The sequence below is a fragment of the Anabrus simplex genome, chromosome 2 (genome assembly GCF_040414725.1).
Source record: "Anabrus simplex isolate iqAnaSimp1 chromosome 2, ASM4041472v1, whole genome shotgun sequence".
Lineage (NCBI taxonomy): Eukaryota > Metazoa > Arthropoda > Insecta > Orthoptera > Tettigoniidae > Anabrus > Anabrus simplex.
The window spans coordinates 860,101,219-860,126,245 of record NC_090266.1 but is presented as its reverse complement, the minus strand read 5'-3'; the positions used below and the strand labels follow the sequence as shown (position 1 = coordinate 860,126,245).

Below are 25,027 nucleotides of genomic sequence, written 5' to 3'. Positions count from 1 at the left end.
AGTTAAAGCGACAATAAATCAACTTTAATTTTTTTTTGGGTAATATACTGATTTTATGATGACTATGTTGCATTTTAATAGTAGTCAATAGAGATTTTTTCTGTAGTGAGGAGTTCTGAAGGCAAAATAATTAGAATTCCCGAATAGTAACCCGCGTTTAGAACTTATAATTTGCTGTATAGTTTCCTTCTTCTGAATTGTTATAATGGGAATGTTAGTTAGAATGAACAAGGAGTACGTCAAGGAAGATATATTTTTAATGTTGACTAATCTGGTGTGTGTGACAACGCCTCTGCAATGTCTGCTGTCGGAAGTTGACAGATATTGAGTGTTTGTGCAAAGGTTACGAGTGTTTGTTATGTTTTTAGTGATCGTGTGGATTTCTCTACGGCACATGTAACATAAGTCATTGAATTACTTTTTCCTACTACACTAACAAAATAAAAGACTGGAGCAAAAGAGTGTGCATACCGGTAAGTCAGAATTTGTTTTGCAGATAACCGTGTTTTTACCGTGTATGTGGATTGTCGGTAACGGCTTATTTTTGGCGACATTTACAATTTATTTCAATTTGTGATTGGTTTATGTGTTTATAACTCTGAATTTTGGAATTTACTCTATTTGTTGCAGAGTTTGTCCAGGCAATATCAGAAAGGTGACATCATGGCTAAGAAACCCAGTCAGCAGCCTGCTCTTCATAAAGTTATTATGGTGGGCAGTGGTGGTGTAGGGAAGTCCGCCTTAACCCTACAGTTTATGTATGATGAGGTGCGGAATCTTGCTTTCTTACGTAATTTATTCATTATAGGTATTTTGGTAGTTTGTAATGACACTATGAGATTAGTAGATTGCTCTTTTTCTCGTTTAATGTAATAAGCCTGATATGGGATAGACTTAAATTTATGAGTTGATTCCCTTCGTGATCAATCATGGAAGTTACTGTATAGTTTTCTGATCGCTTGCCGCTGGTGTTGAATTATGGTATGAAGTAAGGTGTTCCCTGCACTGCTTGTTACTTGAATTTACATTCTGTGTGTGTTGGCTTAGTTGCTTATTTGAGAATTTTGTGATCTGGTGTGCGGTTCCTTCTGTGCCTGCAGTCATCCATCAGAATTATTTGGTTGTACTTTTTACTTTACGGGACTGAATTCTTTAGACAGAAAGATTTTGTGGTAGTTCAGACAAGCTTATTGGTTCACAGCAGTTCTGCAGAGCTACAAATATTTCCCTTAGTATCATCATAAATGGAACTTTGGTGCCTATTTGATTAAATCGTTGTGTAGGCTTATTTAAAGGAGTTGAATTAAATGTAATTTTCTACTATCCCCATGGCAAAAATATACAGTTGTCCATTTAATTTTTGTCTGCTTTTCCCAGCCATATGTTTATTGGTGTCTTGAAGACCCCATTGTTCTAGCTTCAGAGGGATTTCTTTTCTCTATTCATTGCCTGTATTAAACTTCTCAGTTTCTCCAATATTGTCAGGAGGGGTTCCTTGCAAGCTTGAGATATGATATCCAGGAGTGCTAATGAAAGAAACTCATATAAGTTATGTAGCCAGGGGTGTTTCTGGTTTGTGTTTTAAACCATTCCTTGAAAATTATTAGCATTGAAGGAACTTAATAGGAAATTTTATCTAGCAAAGAAGTCAGCTCTGAAGACCGTAAAAGTAGTTAGTGGGACGTAAAGCAAGAAGTCAGCTAAGGATAACATGATGGCAAGCATAATTGGCAGTCATATATATTTTAGTGACACCACGCAAATGCTGGGGCTGTACCTTAATTAAGGCCAAGGCTGCTTCCTTCCCATTCCTAGGCCTTTCCTATCCCATCATCGCCATAAGAATTATCTGTGTCGGTGTGACGTAAAGCAAAAAAAAAAAATTACTGAAAAATGGCAGGGTATGTATAGGTACTTAGACAGAAACAGGCTCCAAGGAGGACATTCCATTAATCATTAATGAACAAGGGGAGTGTGTATGCGAGGATCTTCAAAAGGCGGAAGTATGCAGTCAGCAGTATTTAAAGATTGTTGGCTACAAGGGCAATGTCCAGATAGATGAGGTGACTAATACTAAAGAAGTATTAAAAATTACCTATCATAACGATATTTACAATGAGATACAAAAGTTGAAAACTAGAAAAGCAGCTGCAATTAATAAGCTTTCTAGGGATATACTAAAGACAACGGGTTTGGATATAGTACCATATCTGAAGTATGTATTTGTTCATTGTTTGGATGGAGCTATACCAAATGAATGGAGAGTTGCTATAGTAGCCCCTGTGTATAAAGGTGATAGACATAAAGATGAAAATTACAGGCCTCCTTGGTTTGACATGCATTGTATGTAAGCTTTGGGAAGGCATTCTTTCTGCTTATATTAGACATGTTTGCAAAATTAATAACTGGTTTGATAGAAGGCAGTTCAACTTGTACGATTCCAGTAAGATACAGCAGATATCTTGGATTTAGGAGTTCAGAGGGACTGTATCACGGTTGACCTATCTAAGGCATTTGATAAGGTAGACCTTGGGAGACTACTGGCAAAAGTGAGTGCAATTTGATTGGACAAAAGAGTGACTGAATGGGTTGCTATATTTCTAGAAAATAAAACTCGGAGAATTAGAGTAGGTGAAGCTTTATCTGACCCTGTAATAATGGGAATTTCTCAAGGCAGCATTATTGGACCTTAATGTTTTCTTATATATAAATGATATGAGTAAAGAAGTGGAATCAGAGATGAGGCTTTTTGCGGATGATGTTATTCTGTATAGAGTAAGAAATAAGTTACACGATTGTGAGAAATTGCAAAATGACCTCGACGTTGTGAGATGGACCATGGGCAATGGTATGATGATAAACAGATTTAGAGGTCAGATCGTGAGTTTTACTAACTGGAAAAGTTCTCTCAGTTTTAATTACTGCGTTGATGGAGTGAAAGTTCCTTTTATGGGACTTATAAGGAAAAGATCTTTTGTGGGGTAATCACATAGATGGGATTGTAAATAAAGGATACAGATCTCTGCACATCGTTATGCGGGTAATTAGGCTATAGGATGTAGTACGGATGTAAAGGGGAGGGCATATAAGTTCCTGGTAAGACCCCAAATAGAGTATGGTTCTAGTGTAGTGGACCCTCACCAGGATTACTTTATTTTAGAACTGGAAAAAATCCAAAGAAAAGCAGCTCGATTTGTTCTGGTTGATTTCCGACAAAAGGGTAGCATTACAAAAATATTTCAAAGTTTTGGCTGGGAAGATTTGGGAGAAAGGAGACAAGCTGCTCGACTAAGTGGTATGTTCCGAGCTCTCAGTGGAGAGATAGAGTGGAATGACATTAGTAGGCTTTGACAAATAAGTTTACAAGTAGTAAAGATCACAATTTGAAGATAGAGTTGGAATTCAAGAGGACAAATTGGGGAAAATATTCTTTTATAAGAAGGGGAATAACTTATCAAGGGAGATGTTCAATAAATTTCCAGTTTCTTTGCATTCGTTTAAGAAAAGGTTAGGAATATAACAGATACAGAATCTGCCACCTGTTCAGTAGTGATTGATTTAGTTGAATAAGATTCTATAGAAAGAGCAGCAGACGTGTTGTAATGTTTGTCAGTGTGCTATGCTATTTTTTCCTATATAAAAATGTATTTCCTTACCAGATCTATGCAATTAAAACTACAATTTTCAGTTAACAGAAGTGTTTTAGTAAAGATAGGAAATTATACTGAACTTTAAAACCTAGTGTAGGTTGTAAAAAAAAAATTAAAAAAAATAAAAATAAAAAAAAAACTGCCTTGTATGGATTGAAGAAAATGAAATTTTATGAACACTGAGGAAACAGTTGCTGTTACTGTTTATTGGTCGCCAAACAAAAATATTTCAAACACCTTGGTAACTTTAAATTTGCTTGAAGAAAAATCAGCACCCTGTCTGATTCAAAATTGTTGCTTAAATGCTATATTGCTATATAGGGTATCTGACAGTTTTGATAGTACTTGCCCATTTGACCTTAGGTGCCAATCCTGCGCATGAAATGTCAGTTCTAGACTAACGGAGTTAGCAGCAGGAATACTACTGACAGAATAAAACTGGTTCCTTCAACTATTCTCATTCGTCTTTGCAAATGATGTTACGGTGTGCAGCTGTAAACAAATGATGTGACAGCTGGATGACCTAGAAGATGATGTTATGGAAAGGTTTATCATCACTGACAGTGGCAAGAGCAACAGTGATTCATTACACATTGACAGTAATGAGTTTGGAAGGGACATTGTGTGATATGGCAGTTTGGAGTATCATTTCTGAGTGCAGCTAGATTAAATTCCAATTATAATCTGTTTCAGAGCATTGCCTAGCATATCTCCTTCTTGAAACTTACTGCTGTGTATACTGTGTTGGTCTTTTGTTTCATTTCTGTGTGTTTTCATTTGTGCATTCAGATATCCCAGGCCCCTTCCTTCCCAGTCTTAGTCCTTTCCCATCCTTGCATCGCGGAAAACCTTCAATGTGTTAGTGCAGCGTTAAATCACTAGCTTCCTCAAGAGCCTCCATGGCTCAGGTGGCAGTGCACTGGCCTCTCACTGCTGGGTTCTGTGGTTCAAATCCCGGTCAATCCATGTGAGATTTGTGCTGGACAAAGCGGAGGCGGAACAGGTTTTTCTCCGGGTACTCTGGTGCAGCTTCTCTGTCATATTCCATTCCAGCAACACTCTCCAATATCATTTCATCTGTCATTCATTAATCATTGCCCCAGAGGAGTCCGACAGGCTTCGGCAGCCGGCACAGTTGCTATCCTCGCCGCTAGAAGGGGGCTTCATTCATTCCATTCCTGACCCGGTCAAATGACTGGAAAGAGGCTGTGGATTTTCATTTTCATCATAGCTTCCTCATTGTGATTTTGACCTTACCATAGGAAGCAGCTAATTATAGGAAGAAATTCTATAGATTACTTGCATGAATGAGGTGGTCGGCCTACAGTACAATCCTAGGATAGGGGGGTGGGGTGGTTGTAGCAGAGAGTAGAGATGGAGGTTGGGCGCAGGGTGATGCTCCTTTGTTGTTAGTGTAGGAGAGTGCCGATAAGAGCATCCTTGTGTGCTACCAACTGAAGGAGTTAGATTTTGTTTACAACTTTTCATTATTGTTTTGTACACGTCCTGGCTAGTGACAAAAAACAATGGGTCCAACATGCCAAGGGTGTTTAACAGAAGGCCTCTCAAAAGCTCCTGTCAGTCATTGGCCCACATATGAGGTTATAACACTTTTGTTAGGACTCATTAGCGAAGCAAAGTTGGCAGCTCAGTCTAACTGCCTTGAATTATGGGAACAATGGTATGCTTCAAAAAATGCGTCCAGTGGTATGCTCTTTTTGTTGAGAGATTAATCCTGATGTAAACAAATAGGCAACTTGTCTTTGTACTTGGACAGAGACACAGTTCATTGGATGAGCGACTGTCGTACTCTCTCGACTGTGTGCATACTCGAAGAGAATTAGAATATTGAATTCACTTTTATTCTTTTGGAGAGTTTGGAAGAGTATATAATAAAATTAAAATATGTTTGTTGTTGTTGTTGTTGTTTGAGTCATCAGTCCATAGACTGGTTTGATGCAGCCCTCCATGCCGCCCTATCCTGTGCTAACATTTTCATTTCTACGTAACTATTGCATCCTACATCTGCTCTAATCTGCTTGTCGTATTCATACCTTGGTCTACCCCTACCGTTCTTACCACCTACACTTCCTTCAAAAACCAACTGAACAAGTCCTAGCTGTCTTAAGATGTGTCCTATCATTCTATCTCTTCTCGTCAAAGTTAGCCAAATCGATCTCCTCTCACCAGTTCGATTCAGTATCTCTTCATTCGTGATTCGATCTATCCATCTCACCTTCAGCATTCTTTTGTAACACCACATTTCAAAAGCTTCTATTCTCTTTCTTTCTGAACTAGTTATTGTCTATGTTTCACTTCCATACAATGCCACGCTCCACACGAAAGTCTTCAAAAACATCTTTCTAATTCCGATATCAATATTTGAAGTGAGCAAATTTCTTTTCTTAAGAAAGCTCTTCCTTGCTTGTGCTAGTCTGCATTTTATGTCCTCCTTACTTCTGCCATCGTTAGTTATTTTACTACCCAAGTAACAATATTCATCTACTTCCTTTAAGACTTAATTTCCTAATTTAATATTTCCTGCATCACCTGCCTTCGTTCGACTGCACTCCATTACTTTTGTTTTGGACTTATTTATTTTCATCTTGTACTCCTTACCCAAGACTTCATCCATACCATTCAGCAACTTATTTCTATAAAATAATTTTCCGCCTTGTCAATACTTTATACACTTTATTCTATTTAATTACTGTACATGTACATGTTTCGAGAGCCTCTGCTCTCTTCCTCAGCGGTGTCAAATACTAATTATCTTAGGACTATGGTTCATTGGTATCATATTTCAATTATATATTAAAATATATGAATTTTAAATTAGTTACAATATTACTCTAAGTTTTTCTTTTGCCCATTTACATTTCATTTGTCACATATTTTACAAGAATTTTACCAATCATAAATGATAAAATCTAATTAAATTAATCTATGTTAATTTGTCCTTATTAATATCTGAAAATAGTAACTCTTTCTTCAACTTCTATAAAATCTATCTCTATCCTGAATTATAAAATAACAAATAATAAATAGCCACTTTGTAAATTAATAAACTACGTTTATGAAGTTCGTCATTTTTAAAAATATTTCTTCTCTCTTCTTAATGTCTGCTTTAATTTTCTAGACTTCTTATGAATCAGAAATTTTCTCCTCGTACTCTCTTCCAATTCCTTAAATAAACAAAACCAAACAAACTAAAATTTAGAGACTTTTTACGAAAAAGAAAACGACGACTCAGATATTTGGAGAATTTTCATTTAGGTCTACTTCCTTCATTCCTTTAATTTATCCGCAAATTGAAATGTGATGTTTGTCTGAACCCACACAATATGTCCTCCTTCCCTCCTTGTTGCTACTTTGCTATTGTTTGGTTTATTTAACTCGCATAAGGTCAACAAATCCGACAGATTTAGTAAATCAGGAGTATACTGTATCAAGTGCCAAAATTGTGGGAAAAAATACATTGGACAATCAGGGAGGAGTTTAGAGATGAGATACAAGGAGCACGTGAATGCGGTAAGACATAGGAGGTTCTCAGCAATGGGCGAACACATGGAGGAACACAATCATAATTTTACGGAAATAGACGTCCGACTCGCTGGCTGAACGGTCAGCGTACTGGCCTTCGGTTCAGAGGGTCCTGGGTTCGATTCCCGGCCGGGTCAGGGATTTTAACCTTAATTGGTTAATTCCAATGGCACGGGGGCTGGGTGTATGTGTTGTCTTCATCATCATTTCATCCTCATCACGACACGCAGGTCGCCTAAAGGCGTCAAATCAAAAGACCTGCACCTGGCGAGCCGAACATGTCCTCGGACACTCCCGGCACTAAAAGCCATACGCCATTTCATTTCATTTTTACGGAAATAGACAAAGATATGGAGGTACTGCACACGACAACAAAAGGAAAACTAATGGACGTTCTGGAGAAGATAAATGTATATATTGATCAGAAAAACAATAATGAAAACAACTTAAATGAACCATTAAATGAAGAAAATGCGATGTACAAATTGGCATACAATCTTATAAGGAAGGAAAGAAAGAGAGAGAGAGAAAGAAATAGTTCTGAGCCACAAGTACGTTTCCCCTCTACCCCCTACATTACGTAACCGGCAGCACAGCGACTAGTAGCAGCGAGCACAACAAGGTCATTGACAGCAGAGAGTAGAACACGTTTGTTTTCAAACTAGCACAAATATATATTGAGAGCAAGGTTAAAATTTAACAAGAAGACGAACTGAAGTAAGTAAAATACAATTCTCTGAACATCTAGATATCGTCTTTTTTATATAAAAAAAAACACGTCGCTAAAGGTTGGTTGTTAGTTTGTTTATTTAAGGAATTTGATGGTTAGAAATAACGAGCAGATCATCGTGCAACCAGTAGCAAAGTAGCAACAAAGAGGGAAGGAGGACATATTGTTTGGGTTCAGACAAACATCACATAATTTCAATTTGCGGATAAATTAAAGGAATGAAGTAGCCCTAAATGAAAATTCTCCCAATATCTGAGTCGTCGTTTTCTTTTTTGTAAAAAGTCTCTAAATTTTAGTTTGTTTGGTTTCGTTTATTTAAGAAATTGGAAGAGAGTAAGAGGAGAAAATTTCTGATTCATAAGAAGTCTAGAAAATTAAAGCAGACGTTAAGAAGAGAGAAGAAATATTTTTAAAAATGACAAACTTCATAAATGTAGTTTATTAATTTAATTTACAAAGTAGCTATTTATTATTTGTTATTTTATAATTCAGGATAGAGATAGATTTTATAGAAGATGAAGAAAGAGTTACTATTTTCAGATATTAATAAGGACATAAATTAACATAGAGAGATTAATTTAATTAGATTTTATCATTTATGATTGGTAAAATTCTGGTAAAATATGTGACAAATGACAATGTAAATGGGCAAAAGAAAAACTTGGAGTAGTATTGTAACTAATTTAAAATTCATATATTTTAATATATAATTGAAATATGATACCAGTGAACCATAGTCCTAAGATAATTAGTATTTGGCACCGCTGAGGAAGAGAGCAGAGGCTCTCGAAACATGTATATGTACGGTAATTAAATAGAATAAAGTGTATAAAGTATTGACAAGGCGGAAAATTATTTTATAGAAATTTGTATATAAGTCAATACGGACCAAAATGGTGAAAATAGTCAATTCAGCAACTTCTCGAGATCTTCTGCAGTCTCAGATAAATTAACAGTATCATCGGCAAATCTCAAGGTTTTGATTTCCTCTCCTTGGACTGTGATTCCCTTTCCAAATTTCTCTTTGATTTCCTTTACTGCCTGTTCTATGTAAACATTGAAAAGGAGAGGGGACAAACTGCAGCCTTGCCTCACTCCTTTCTGGATTGCTGCTTCTTTTTCAAAGCCCTCGATTCTTATCACTGCAGACTGATTTTTATACAGATTGTAGATAATTCTTCGTTCTCGGTATCTGATCCCTATCATCTTCAGAATCATAAATAGCTTGGTCCAATCAACATTATCGAATGCCTTTTCTAGATCTACGAATGCCATGTACGTGGGCTTGTCCTTCTTGATTCGATCCTCTAAGATCAGGCGTAAAGTCAGGATTGCTTCACGTGTTCCTACATTTCTTCTGGAGCCAAATTGATCTCCCAACTCGGCTTCAACTTGTTTTTCCGTTCTTCTGTAAATAATACGTGTTAAAATTTTGCAGGCATGAGATACTAAACTAATGGTGCGGTAGTTTTCACACCTGTCAGCGCCGGCTTTCTTGGGAATAGGTATAACAACATTCTTCCGAAAATCGGATGGGACTTCTCCTGTCTCATACATCTTGCACACTAAATGAAATAACCTTGCCATGCTGGTTTCTCCTAAGGCAGTCAGTAATTCAGAGGGAATGTCATCAATTCCAGGTGCCTTGTTCCTATTGAGGTCACTCACAGCTCTGTCAAACTCTGACCTCAAAATTGGGTATCCCATTTCATCAGCATCAACAGCCTCTTCATGTTCCAGAACCAAATTATCTACATCTTTACCTTCATACAACTGTTGGATATGCTCCTGCCATCTTTCTGCTTTGTCTTCTTTCCCTAGAAGTGGCTTTCCGTCTGAGCTCTTAATATTCATACACCTAGATTTCCTTTCTCCAAAGGTTTCCTTGATTTTCCTGTATGCAGCATCTACCTTTCCCAGGACCATACAGCCTTCGACATCCTTGCACTTCTCCTTCAGCCATTCTTCCTTAGCTACCTTGCACTTTTTATCCACTTGATTCTTTAATCGCCTGTATTCTTTTCTGCCCTCTTCATTTCTAGCATTCTTGTATTTTCGTCGTTCATCAATCAGGTCTAGTATCTCCTGAGTTATCCACTGATTCTTGGTTGATCTTTTCTTCCTTCCTAACATTTCTTCAGCAGCCCTACTGACTTCATTTTTCATGACTATCCACTCTTCCTCTATAGTGTTTCATTTAGTCCTTGTGCAACATGTTCCTTGAAACAATCCCTCACACTCTTTTCTTTCAACTTGTGTAGATCCCATCTTTTTGCATTCTTTCCTCTCTTCAATTTCTTCAACTTCAGATGGCATTTCATGACCAACAAGTTGTGGTCAGAGTCCACGTCTGCTCCTGGGAAAGTTTTGCAATCCAACACCTGGTTTCTGAATCTCTGCCTAATCATAATGAAGTCTATTTGATACCTTCCAGTGTCTCCAGGTCTCGTCCACGTATACAGCCGTCGTGTGTGGTGTTTGAACCAAGTATTGGCAAGGACTAAATTATGATCAGTGCAGAATTCAACCAGCCGACTTCCTCTTTCGTTCCTTTGTCCCAATCCAAATTCTCCTACTGTACTACCTTCTCTTCCTTGGCCTACCACTGCATTCCAGTCTCCCATCACAATTAGATTCTCGTCACCTTTTACATATTGTATTAAATCTTCTATCTCCTTGTATATTCTTTCGATTTCTTCATCATCCGCTGAACTAGTAGGCATATAGACCTGCACTATTGTGGTGGGCATTGGTTTGGTGTCTATCTTGACAACAATAATTCTTTCACTATGCTGGTCGTAGTAGCTCACCCACTGCCCTATTTTCTTATTCATTATTAGGGGCCGTATTTTTTTTGGTAAAAACGATATGCACGAGTTTTTTGATATCTTCTTTCTTGTCTTTATATGACTTCCCAGGTACTAAAAATACCGTATTTTAGCAAAATGAACTCGCGAAATTTGATTTATTGCACGAATTGCGCAAATAATCGCGAATTATATACCACTTGGTGCGAAAAATGCAAAATGGCATCGGAAGAGCTCTCCAATAAACGTTTAAATGCTTCTGAGAACTGGACTATCGTAGTTTCCTTCTCATTTGCCTGATAGCGCACGCCTGATTCTGCACACAAAGCGGTACGCACTTTGTATCAAAAGTATGTGTGATCAGTTCCGCGATCTCTAAGGCAGTCGATAAAAATCAATATCTGTCATCGATTACAGCCCATACCATTGTGGTCGTAACAAGATACAAGAAGTAAACTCTTTCAAGATTAGTTACTTGTAACAAGATACAAGACCGGTCGTAGATACAGCAGTGCGCAATGAGAGTTTGTTACAAACGAATATTTACGGCAAATGTCCAACATTTAAGTATAAAAATGCCGAAAACTGAAGTCGCAACAGGTTTTTCGAGGGTCGAAGAATACAACAGTGAGGGGTTCTATGTATTTGATGCTGCAAGAAATATTCTAATGTATCAATAGTGTACCGGTAATATTCGTAAACTTGAAACGTGCGATATACACTGCAGAGAATCAGAAGTAAGCGAATGAACATAATTCTAAGCGGCAAATAACAATCGGCTATACTTTACAGATCGTAAAGGTGGGTTGAAAAATTATAGAGAGCAAGCCAACATGCCTCTAGAAAAATAGGATAATCTTGGCATTAGGAAGAGAATGAATATAAAAGGAAAGATAAATAATACTGTCTTTACTGTAAAAATATGACGGTATTGGTAGGCCGATTGTAAATAAATCGCCTGTTTGAGTAGTAATAATGTTTTTGTTTTTATGTCCCATTAACCACTTTTACGTTTTCCGGAGGCGCCGAGATACCGGAATGTTGTCCTGCAGGAGTTCTTTTACGTGCCAGTAAACTAGTGACACGAGGCTGACGTATTTGAACTCCTTCAAATACCACCGGACTGAGCCTGGATCGAACCTGCCAAATTGGGGTCAGAAAGCCAGTGCTTTAACCATCCGACTTACTCACCCCCGACCGTCGAAAAAGAGCATATCCATGAACATCTTCCAGAGCTATATGACTTTGCAAAATGCAATGAAAGCACATCTCGTTGAGGAAGTGAAAGAAGACAGTGTTAGCAAAGTTTTAAGAGGTTTTATAAAAGACCTCAGTGATTTTGCATCCAAGTGTTTGCAAGCTTTATGGTTTCCAACGTCTAATGTGGTCAGCGAGAGCAGCTTGTCTGCTTACACAAAGACACTTTCTGACTGTTGCACAACTCTGCATCCTGATAATCTTGAAACCATGCTTAGTTTGTACTTTGGAGACAAGTAATTCAACGTCTAAAAATGTAGGCCATGTATAAATGTATATCACAGGGCAGATCGCCTAACTTCATTTCGAAGTATCAGTGATTTATATATTTATTTTTATAACAATTTGCATATTTGTTTTTTCTAAGATTTAATAACAATAATACATTACAAGAGTTTACTTTAAAACCCCTTATCACAAAGTTGTTACATTTACCCCATATGCTACTACAAGGAAGATTTTGCAGGAAACATCAATCAGTATAACAATTTATTTCACAAAATACCTACCGAAATAGTGTCAGTTTTAACACCAAAATCAACAGTTTTATTTCACCAAAAAATAAGGCCCCTATTCATTATTAAACCAACTCCTGCATTTCCCCTGTTTGATTTTGTGTTGATAATTCGGTAGTCGCCTGACCAAAAATCTTGTTCTTTCTGCCAACGTACTTCACTTATACCAACTACATCTAACTTTAGCCTATCCATCTCCCTTTTCAGATTCTCTAACCTACCACAATGATTCAAACTTCTAACATTCCACGCTCCGACTCGCAGAATGTCAGTATACATCTTCCTGATGATCGCCCCCTCTCGTGTAGTCCCCACCCGGAGATCCAAATTGGGGACTAGTTTACCTCCGGAATATTTTACCCGGAAGGAAGCCATCATCAGTACATCATTCATACAGAGAGAGCTGCATGTCATCGGGAGTTAGTTACGGCTGTAGTTTCCCGTTGCTTTCAGCCGTGTAGCAGTATCAACACAGCTAAGCCATGTTGAGTATTATTACAAGGCCGTATCAGTCAATCATCTAGACTGCTGCCCTTGCAACTACCGAAAGGCTGCTACCCCCCTTTCGATGAACCATTCGTTAGTCTGGTCTCTCAACAGATACCCATCCGACATGGTTGCACCTGCGGCTCGGCTATCTGCATCATTGGGACACGCAAGCCTCCCCACCGCGGCAAGGTCACATGGTTCGCAGAGGAGGAAAATATGTTTATGATAATATATGTGTATTTACATTTGCACTTCTTTATACAAAATTGATCAACTAAGGAGAAGTGAAGGCACAAGATGTGGTGTAATATGAGAATTCTCCTCGGAGGGTGTGGAATCAAGTTACAAGTAACTATTCTCATAGTCCCCGAGCAGTTCAGTGTGAAGGTAGGGTGTTGAATCCCGTATCAGCAGTCCGTGACAGTGAGTGAGTATTTGGTGTGAATGAAATGGAGCAAGAGTTAGGACCATCGTATGTTGTGAGACATATATGACGAAAACCCGGTCAGAAGTGATCTTAGACTGTGCATTGTGACTGTGGTCAATAAATAACAGGAAGTGGATAGAATCCAGGCTTAGCAGTAAAAGTGGTAGTGGAGCTTAGTATGGAGTTGTGTAGTGTATCGCTCAGTTCCGTCCATAAAGTGCAGATACAGTTTAGAAAGACAGGCAAATTAACAACTGCAGATGACTAGAAGGATTGCATTTGACACCACGTTAGAAGACAAGATGTGGCAGCTGGATGGCCTAGCAGATGATGTTATGGAAAGGTTCATCATCACTGATACTGGCCAGAGCAACAGTGATTCATCACACAGTGACAGTAATGAGATTGGAAGGGATACATTGTGTGATATGGGAGAAACTGAGCCTATTCAGCACGACTGAGGAAGGTACTTGTGTTATGACCGCAATTGCCTGTATTCCATGTCTTTTTTCAATTTTTATCTTCTTTTTATATAAGTTGTAAGATAATCTACAGTTCCAGCTGACATGTTCAATCATGATATATCAGGATAGGAATTCTCCAAGACAAATGTTATAAATTTCAATTTGAAAGTTATTTGGCTTATTGGTGTTATGATAGGTTAGTGTAACAGGGGGGGTTTCTACATATCAGTTGTCCCAACATAAATCTTCCTACAGGTGTAATTTTGTTCTGTAGCCGAAGTGTGTTGGTTTTAATATTCTGAAATATCTACTAAAACAGATAAAAAATTGTTCCTCCTCGTCCACCTTAGGTATCGTACAGAAATGTGTTTAGTCAGAAGTTCAAATCTTTGCACTGTTGTCCTATATGATGCCCAGCGCTATACATCTGAACACAAGACATTGATCGACGGGATGGAGCATGATTCTGCATGCTCAGCAAATCTCAATTCTTTCTTTGGCGGAGGCATTCAGATACCGTCTTTACATTAAGATTCAACTCTCGTGAAAAACAGCTTAGTGAGTGTTCAGTGGAGTGTTGTGGGTAATGGCACAAGATTTCTGGGGTCGGGATGGCGGTATTCTAGCGTTGGCGATGAACTGTGCAATTAAGGCCATGACTGCTTCCTTCCCATTCCTAGCACTTTCCTGTCCCATCGTCACCATAAGACCTATCTATGTTGGTGCAACATAAAGAAGTAACTTTCAAAAAAAAAAATTGAGGAGCAACTTGATATTGACACTTATTTTTATATACTTCAATTAACAGTCTTGTTTCAGCCACACATGCTAGTTTTTGTTAAAACCTCTCATTTATGCTCTGTTGTTCTCAAATAATTGTAATACTGATATGGTGTAGGGGTAGGGTGGAGGGGGCCTTAATTTGCAGAGTTTGCATCTGAAAAAGTTTGTAAACCACATAGTTACACAAACAATAATTCATTGAGAATATGGAATTTTAGAAATTATTGTCTACTAATGACAGAAGCTATAGCATACCTGCCAACCCTTCCGATTTACCTGGAAGCTTCCCGTTTTTTTAACTTGTCTTCCGATTTTCAGATTTATTTTTTAATTTTCCTAATTTTGACCAATATAACCTCCAGTACGGTCAATATTCTTCCCCTAGGATAAAGGATAAATTCTTATCTGCTTGTGTAATTTACCCGACCTCATTTTCAAGCGTGTTTATTTGATGCTTTATTTCGCAAGTGTATCGTCCGTCGCTTTCGTGTATCGTGTTTCCTGTTCGTTACAATAGCATGTGTGCTTTACAACTGGGGATTCGGGATGGCAATTGTTCTACAGGCAAGAGAGGCTAGCGCCAGCTAGCGACTCAGTTATTCGGGACGAAAGAATGAGTTTGTTATTGTGTGGTTCGCGCACTATTAACATCGTTTCTGTGCGTAATTTCATTGCAGTTGTAGGCCACATGTTTTTTCTAGCAGTTTTGTGCTTTTCCCCTTGTCAAAAGTCATGTGTTAATAATGTACGATACATACCGATTTGTTTTGTTTGTGGTAGTTCCGCATATGTCAGTGCATTTTTGTTCATTCTTACTTCATAATTTTAATGAGTTGAATGTATTTCAGGGAGTTGTGTCGGTGACAGTTTCTGGTATTTTCTCTTCACGTTATGGCTGAAAAAACATTACAAATGTTATCTCCTAAGTGTTCAGAGATGCCTGTAAAATTAAATTTCATTTTACAGTCTAATAAAGGAAACGATTGTGTGTTTTGTTGCATGTGTCTGTGAGATATAAATACAGTGGAACCTCAATATCTCGAATCATCTCGGGAGATAAATTTTATTTCGAGTTATTGAAATTTCGAGATATAACTTAGATAATAACGTTTTTGAGCATGTATAGCACATAATTGAATCATATGTATCAACAGGCCTTTACTGATGACATTATTTCTAACAGTACCTTAAAATATACAAAAAAAACTCTATTTTACGGCATAACTTTTTATTATAAAACTTACTATAATACCTTTTTAGAAGACAGGATAGTCTACAATACATATACAGTAGTAGTGAAACAAGAAACATAGCTCCGTTAACACCTTTGGAAAAAATTCAGCTTGTCTTTTCTGTTTGTTGCGGTTAACCTTCCTCCCTTCACATTGAAACTTCTTGTCAATACCATGCAGCCGAGTTTCGTAAAGGGAGCTTGTCATCCGCGACTTCTGGGCTTGCTTTCGTACGTGACCGGTAATTGACAGCGAGGCTTTGCCGATTTTCCGATCACTAGAAGTAAGAGTTTTTGGTTCCCGTCGTATTAGTTCCCAGCTTCACTGTAACCCTGTAACGTGTTGACTGTTCCTAACAAACCACAAATGCCGTATTGCATGGTTAATGTTGCACAAAATTCGAGTTAGAGTATTTTTTGTTTCAAGGGCGGAAATGTTTGTTTAGAGAAATCGAGCAATTTGTGTAACCGAATTTCGAGTAATATAGAAATATATACACGTGAAGAATAGGACAAACCGGCCGGAACATTGAAGTTACTCCGAGATACTGAAAATTCGAGTAATGGAGTTTCGAGATATGGAGGTTCGACTGTGTTATTATTCATATGCATAAATGAGAGTGATTAGGTACATTTCCTAGTAACAATTTTTATGGTTTTTTTTTTTTTTTTTAAGATTTTAAATTTAATGGTCAATTCACACTGTACCTGTAGATATGTATGCCTTTTATACTGTCCTTTTCTCACGTAGATCGTGGCGCAATATATGTGATGAAATCTGAGAATTAAAACATCTCCTATTTTTGATTTCTATGCTATAGCCATTTAATGCAAAAAGGAGAGATTTCATTCTTATTTTTTGGGCACTATTTAATATCAAATCACACAGGTCAAGGGTGAATATATCACATCAGTATTTCAGAGTTTGCTGAAAAATAATATATGTTGAAGTTCCACACAAAATCTCTCAAAAAATTGAATTTTTTCATTTTCTGTTGATATGGTTCATGGTGTGTGGGTTACTGTAATCACGTCCTAGTTTGTGAACCATGGGCAGCGGCTTAGTGGCCTAGTAAGTGGTCCTGAGTGTCAGGATACCAGTTCCTAGGGAATGGGAATAGATATCTCAGACATATTCTGAGTCATAGCCTTCCTCGTGCTCGGGCGGCTAGGACTATACAATCCACTAGTGGTCCCTAACCCGTTAAAGGAGAGATCATCACTTGGACTAGGTGCAACTAGGGTAGCATTATGCTTCGTGAATTTACCGAGCCCAAAACATGTTAAACAAGCCTCAAACTTATGGGAGTAACGGAGTCTCACTTTGACAGGCGAGGGACTCCTTGGCAACTTGGCAAACTAAATGGAATTCGATGGGGAGTTATCAATATTAATGTGGCTTATGGAAGAAAGAAAGTAGAACTGGCTGAATCAGCAAAGAGGATGCATCTGGATGTGCTAGGAGTAAATGCTGTTCAGGTAAGGGGAGATATTGAGGAAGAGATAGGAGAATATAAAGTGTACTTGACGGGTGTTAAAAAGGGAAGGGCAGAGTGCGGGGTTGGGCTGTTCATCATGAATACCATTGTACGCGACATAGTTTCTGTTAGGCACACAAATGAGTGAATGATGTGGCTAAATTTAGTAGTTAGAGGAAGTAGGACGAGAATTGTCTCGGTGTATTCACCGTGTGAGGGTGCAGATCAGGATGAAGTACACAAGTTTTATGAAGCATTGAGTGACATCGTAGTCAGCGTCAACAGCAAGGATAGGATAGTGCTAATGGGCGATTTCAATGTGAGAGTTGGAAACAGAACTGAATGATACGAAAGGGTGATTGGAAAATGTGGGGAAGGTATGGAAGCTAATGGGAATGGGAAGCATTTGCTGGACTTCTGTGCTAGTATGGGTTTAACAGTTACAAATACATTCTTCAAGCATAAGGCTATTCACCGCTACACATGGGTGGCTATGGGTACCAGATCCATAATAGACTATATGTCAAACGACTTCGAATTTAGAAAGTCTGTTAGGAATGTGCAGGTTTTCTGGGGATTTTTCGATGATACAGACCACTATCTGATCTGTAGTGAACTAAGTATCTCTAGGTCTAGGATAGAGAAAGTGACATCTGTCAGCAAACGAATAAGGGTAGAAAATCTCCAGGACGAGGAAATTAGACAGAAGTACATGGGTATGATTAGTGAGAAGTTTCGAACAGTGGACAGTAAGCAGGTTCAGAATATAGAAAAAGAATGGGTGGCATACAGGGATGCTGTAGTAAAAGCAGCAAGGGAATGTCTAGGAACAATTGTGCGTAAAGATGGGAAAAAGCGAACATCTTGGTGGAATGATGAAGTAAGAACAGCTTGTAAACGTAAAAAAAAAAAAAAAAAAAGGCTCATCAGAAATGGTTCCAAACAAGGGCCGATGTAGACAGACATAGATGAAAGAAACAAAGCGAAACAAGTAGTTGTTGAATGCAAAAAGAAGTCGTGAGAAGATTTTGGTAATGACCTGGAAATTTTAGGTCAAGCTGTATGGGAAACCTTTCTGGACATTAGTAAAGAATCTTAGGAAGGGAGGGAAAAAGGAAATGAACAGTGTTTCGGGTAATTCAGGTGAACTCATAATAGATCCCAAGGCATCACTGGAGAGGTGGAGGGAATATTTTGAAAATCTTCTCAACGTAAAAGGAAATCTTCCTGGTGGTGTCGCGAACAACCAAGCTCATGGGGAGGATGAAAATGATGTTGGTGAAATTACGCTTGAGGAAGTGGAAAGGATGGCAAACTCCATTTTCATAAAGCAGCAGGAATAGATGAAATTAGACCTGAAATGGTGAAGTATAGTGGGAAGGCAGGGATGAGATGGCTTTATAGACTAGTACGATTAGCATTTAGTGTTCGTAAGGTACCTACAGATTGGACAAAAGTAGTAAATGCACCTACGCTTGAGGAAGTGGAAAGGATGGCAAATTCCATTTTCATAAAGCAGCAGGAATAGATGAAATTAGACCTGAAATTGTGAAGTATAGTGGGAAGGCAGGGATGAGATGGCTTTATAGAGTAGTACGATTAGCATGGAGTGTTCGTAAGGTACCTACAGATTGGACAAAAGTAGTAAATGCACCTGTCTATAAGCAAGGGAACAAGAAGGATTGCTACATTTATAGACGTATCTCATTTATTAGTATACCAGGCAAGTGTAACAACAACTTTTCAGTCTGTCAAACACACTGAAATTACAATATAATTTATAACACTATAAACATACCTGTAAACTGTGCTAGTATTTTTACAGGTATGTTTATAGTGTTATACTTGATATTATAATGCAGTGTGTTTGACAGACTGAAAATTTTTTGTTACATTTAAGTCGACACTGAAAAGTATGGCTTCATTCCTAACAAAATACCAGGCAAAGTATTCACTGGCATCTTGGAAGGGTGGGTGCGATCAGTAGTTGAGAGGAAGTTGGATGAAAACCAGTGTGGTTTCAGACCACAGAGGGGCTGTCAGGATCAGATTTTCAGTATGCGCCAGGTAATTGAAAAATGTTACACGAGGAATAGACAGTTTTTTTGTTTCGTAGATATAGAGAAAGCATATTACAGGGTTCCAAGGGAAAAGATGTTTGCTATTCTGGGGGACTGTGGAATTAAGGGTAGATTGTTAAATCAATCAAAGGCATTTATTTTGGCAATTGGACTGCAGTAAGAATTGATGGTAGAATGAGTTCTTGGTTCAAGGTACTTACAGGGGTTTGACAAGGCTGTAATCTTTCACCTTTGCTGTTCGTAGTTTGCATGGATCATCTGCTGAAAGGTATAAATTGGCAGGGAGGTGTTCAGGCAGGTAGAAATGTAATAAGCAGTCTGGCCTATGCTGACGACTTGGTCTTAATGGCAGATTGTGCCAAAAGCCTGCAGTCTAATAACTTGGAACTTGAAAATGAGTACAATGAGTATGGTATGAAAATTAGCCTTTCAAAGACTAAATTGATTGAAATAATAACAGTAAGTTATTTATTAGACCACCTAATCAGTACAAAGTCTAGTCTTGGATGATTTACATAAATTTGTTAACTAATAGTGGTTTCGCCTTCCCTGAAGGCATCATCAGCCATAGTCTTAACCTTAAATTAAAAATAAGCGTCTAAATAACATGTAATAATGAAATTAATTTTAAAAATCTTAAGGACATTTGAAGTAAAATAACATTAAAAATAACAATGATGGTTTAAAAAATACAATGTGATGAGATATAATAGTGGAAGTATTAACAAAATTAACATTAGAAGGCTGCTAAAATAACTGCAATGGATAAAACAACAGATTGTTATACAACAAGTAGTAAGATTGCATAAAAATAAAGTTGATAGTCTGGAGGTTATAATTAGATGATGGCGAAAAATCGTATATAATCAAAGTAAAGAAGAGAATAAAAGTCAAAGGTTGGTCGAGAGATCCGAAGTTAATAATAATAATATTGAAGATAAAAGACGAAAGTCAGAGGCATATGGTGAAGTCGTAGAACACGTTGAGGATATGAAGTTGTAGAATAGAAGTTGAACAGTTTCAAATAGGATCTCTATGGACCATCTCAAATTTTGAAGTAATGATCAAATGTTGCAAGTTGTGAGTTTGTAGATATTCTAGTTGAAAAGGCATATAATAGTGGAATCATTTGACGATGACAAAGATAGCTTGTAACGTTATGAGTTAGAAGTATTTGCAACAGTAGACTTCTTGCTACGTGTGTTATAGCTGAAGGTTTCATAGGGGGTAAGAGGAGTAGAGAGAGAGCAAGACGACGATGGTTAGACTCAGTTTGTAACGATTTATAGATAAGAGGTATATTATAGAACTGAATGAGACCACAGCACTAGTTGCAAATAGAGGATTGTGGCGACATTTAGTAAATTCACAGTGGCTTGCAGACTGAATGCTGAAAGGCATAACGGTCTATAATGATAATGTATGTATAGTATGCACACTTTTTAGTGATAGATTTTTGTACTCGTTGGAGAAGTAAGAAGGGCTCCGTCAATACTGCCAACTGAATGGAAATGAAATCTGAATTGAATCGATAATATGATTGATCGATATGAATTTTATAAACCTTTATTATTTTAAGCAAAACAACTGTGTCACACACACAATATATAATACTATATAACATTTCCCGTTGCGAAACGTGTTCCTAGCATGAATTCTATATTTTGGTTTTGCTGTGTAAACAACAACAGTACGAGTACTTAAAGTGTACGCCAGATTTCGCACAGCGATGCTAAGCGATTCTTAGTTTGTGTTTCAAAGGTTGCCAATACGAATCTCGAAGATAACCGAAGTCGACCACTTCAGCACTAGGGTGTAAATCTATCACTAAAAAGTGCGCAGATAGTATGTATGTTTGTGGTGATTTGTAAACATTTTGTAACAAAAGGGAAAATGGAAAAAAAAGTAATTAAAAAACTAAAAGCGGTAGAGATCTGAAATTATTTCCAATGATAACCTTGTTCTCAGTACTATCAGACATGATTAAAACACATACACACTTCTGAGCTTTTAATTTGGAAAATTAAAATAAGAAAATTTGTAAATTTTTGCAAATTTCAAAATGTTGTCTTGAGAAATAATATAGAAACTTGACTGTCGGCAATGTCATTAATGCCTTAACTTCTTAAACTTCTATCAAAATATTTCTTCATAAAGATGAGAATATCTTTAAAAACCTTATTTGGAAATTATTTTCTTTAAAAGCCCTATCCTGAATATTCTAAAAATTGCATTGTACTTATGGAAGGTACAGTCAGAGTGGGCAATATTTTTTGTGCAAAATGTGAGAATATTTTAAAGTTAGGCTTATCCACACTCAAGGTAAAGAAATCATGGACAAACAAATATTTCAAATGTTTGCTAACGAATAAATTTAATGCAAAATTGGTACTTCTGAGTCAAAATAACTATGGTTTGCAGTGCTGTGAGTGGGCAAACAGTTTTTGATATTGTTCAAGCATTTTATAACAAAATTAGATATAGAAAATGCATATTAGTGTTATGCATATTTCTGTATCTGGTATTTTTTCACAAATTTTTCATCTTTTATCTTGGTTTTACTTCTTTGACATTCCTTGAATTGGAATTGCATACACTTGTTCAGGGTTTGAAATGTAAGGCAAGGATCCAGAAATTTTACTGGGCATTGAATTGATAGTCCTGGATTTTTTTTGCCCGGAGTGTATATTTCAACTACCCTATAAGAAGTATGCTGAAAGAGGCTCACGTTGTAACAGCAAATACAGTAGAGACAATACGCGACACTTACGGATTTAGCCTTGTTAAAATGGGAGACAATTCAACGGTGGCGCTCCTAGTGACTTAACCTGAAAATTTGCGCTAAATTCAAATATCAATGGAAATGCATATACGAAAATGGATAGATAAATTATGTCTAGAAAGAAAGTATTATTGAGATATTAACTTCGAAGTTGCTAAAGCAATTCTCGATAAATGAATGAAGAATTATTTAAAGACTGAAGTTAGACATATAAACAAGATGTGAAATGGACTGCTGTGAAATGGCTTGATCTTTCATTTATGCATTACTCTTTTTGCTTTAGCATACCTGCCTGAACTTTTACGGTTAGATTTGTCTTTTTTCTCATTTAAAAAACATTGTAACATCACATTAAGACACTTGTCAATAAAAATATCGGCACATTCCTTACACACATGATGCAATGATTTAACATTTAAAAGCTAGACAATTTTCCTCTTAACATGAGGCCTACTAACAGAAAGAAAATATATAAAATCCCAGCTTTAATCTGAGAAGAGGGATAAGAGAAAAGTATGAAAATGTTGTCGATAGTGATGCTTTGAGGAATATTTACGTACAATTAGAATGGAGGGAAAATAATTTACACACTTAAAATACAGGGTGATTCATATAAATCTCATGATTGACATTTTATATGTATTTGGACAAGAAGATACACATAAATTGCTGTTGTGTCTTACATGTACAAAACATCTGGGCGATGACTTTGCCGTTAAAGGTTGTGCTGAAAATGTCCTCCGTCTTCCTCTAGGCACAGCTGAACATGTCATTCCATGTTTCTGGTAGTTCGCTGGAGCATTGCATTGTCAGTACCATTGATTTTGCATGTAATATTCTCCTTCATATCATCCAAAGTCTGAGAGCGTGTCACGTAGGCTTATCCCTTTAGATAACCCCACAGGAAAAAGTCGGGTGTGGTCAAGTCTGGTAACCTTGGCAGCCACATGTTCTGGAGATTATACAGTCAGAGGTAACTGTGGTTCAGCACCATAGACTCATGTATGGCAAGTGGCACCGTCCTGTTGAAAGTACCCTTGATGCAGCTTATCATCCAATTGCTCAACAAATTCATTGAAAATGAGTTGGTACTCTCCCATGTTCACTGTATCGTGCAAAAGAATACATTGGACCCATGATTCTCTCTGCTGATAGTGCGCACGAAACTCCGACTTTTAATGGGGTGCATAGGCGTTTCTTGAATGCCATGTGGATTTTGTGGTGACCAAATGTATATGTTCTGTGAGTTTATGTAACTGTTGAGGTGAAACCATGTCTCACCTGTGAACCATGTAATGGACACTTTGCCAGGATTTTGAACATTGGTCATCTGGAACCAACAACAATACCCCACCCGTTTAGCCTTATCTAGTTCAAGCAGCTTATGAACAGACATTACCATATATGGCCGGTCTTAAGCCGGTCTTCTTTGCAGCTCTCTGACACATCGCGCATGAATACCTAGTCTCTTGTGAAAGTCACCATAAAGATTTATGAGGTGGCAGCTGTATTTGCTCTGTAACGTCCACAGCAACCGTCGGAAGTCAAGTAAGATGCCTGCCAGTTTCACTCACGGGGTGTCCCGTTGTTTCCAACTTGTGTACCATCATCAGTAATATGTTCCTGCCTGGATGATTGAAAACACCAAATTCCGTCTGGTATGCCCTTTGTGTGGCTATGATCGATTTCATTATGTAATAATTTTTAAGAAATACCTGTTGCTGTAATGTGTACTGCATCTTGACTGACAATGACAAAACAGTAATGACACCTGATACGATTAAATGACAATGAAGATGTGCAAGTTGCAACTCCAACTGCACCATCTGTTGACAAATGCCTAAAGCTTGTGCACGGCTTGCTGTCAAAACTCCAAGATTTCCTGCGTCATTTTATGGGAAAATTAAACATTTCGGCGTATTCCTATTCAAATAATGGATGAAAGATGAGTTTTATATGAATCACCCTGTACCATCAGAAGAAAGAAACAAAACTTAATAAAACTTACATGAAAATCTTTCATGTTTGAATTTTTGATGTTGTATTGTCATTTTATCCGCAATGTGTTAGGACATAAAATAATTTTAAATACGTTCTTCAAATGCATGTGATTTTATCCATAAGCTGAAGAAGAGAATTTGATATTCTAGAAACATGTACTTGTGTGTGTGTTTTTTTTGATGGTTTAGATATATAACATATTTTTAAATTGTATTGACAAGGCGTACATAGACATAATTAACTGTAGTAATTAAGTCAATACGGACCGGACCATTGGTGGCCATCATGGTCAAGCTAATAGATACTCTTGTTGTTGTTGTTGTTGTTGTCTGAGTCATCAGTCCATAGACTGGTTTGATGAAGCTTCCATGCCACCCTATTCTGTGCTAATCTTTTCATTCCTATATAACTACTACATCCTACATCTGCTCTAATCTGCTTGTCATATTCATACCATGGTTTGTCCCTGCCGATCTTACTGCCTACACTTCCCTCAAAAATCAGCTGAACAAGTCCTAGGTGTCTTACGATGTGTCCTATCATTCTATCTCTTCTTCTCGTCAAATTTAAGCAAATCAATCTCCTCTCACCAATTCGATTCAGTATCTCTTCATTCGTGATTCGATCTATCCATCTCACCTTCAGCATTCTTCTGTAATATCACATTTCAAAAACTTATATTCTCTCTCTTTCTGAGCTAGTTATAGTCCATGTTCAACTTCCATACAATGCCACGTTCCATACGAAAGTCTTCAAGAACATCTTACGAATTCCTTTATCGAAGTTCAA

The 25,027-nt window shown here is 37.4% G+C and overlaps 1 protein-coding gene across 4 annotated transcripts in view; it reads left to right on the top strand.

Moving 5' to 3' along the window:
* Positions 1-277: 277 nt before the first annotated feature.
* The window catches only part of Rala (Ras-like protein A), a 358,449-nt gene continuing 333,699 nt past the window's right edge, over positions 278-25,027 (top strand). For all 4 annotated transcript variants that reach the window (XM_067141589.2, XM_067141588.2, XM_067141587.2 and 1 more), the window contains exons 1-2: positions 278-473; positions 631-768. In XM_067141589.2, the coding sequence (XP_066997690.1) occupies positions 664-768 (105 nt within the window). In that variant the 5' untranslated portion in view covers positions 278-473; positions 631-663. The remainder of the gene's footprint in view (positions 474-630; positions 769-25,027) is intronic.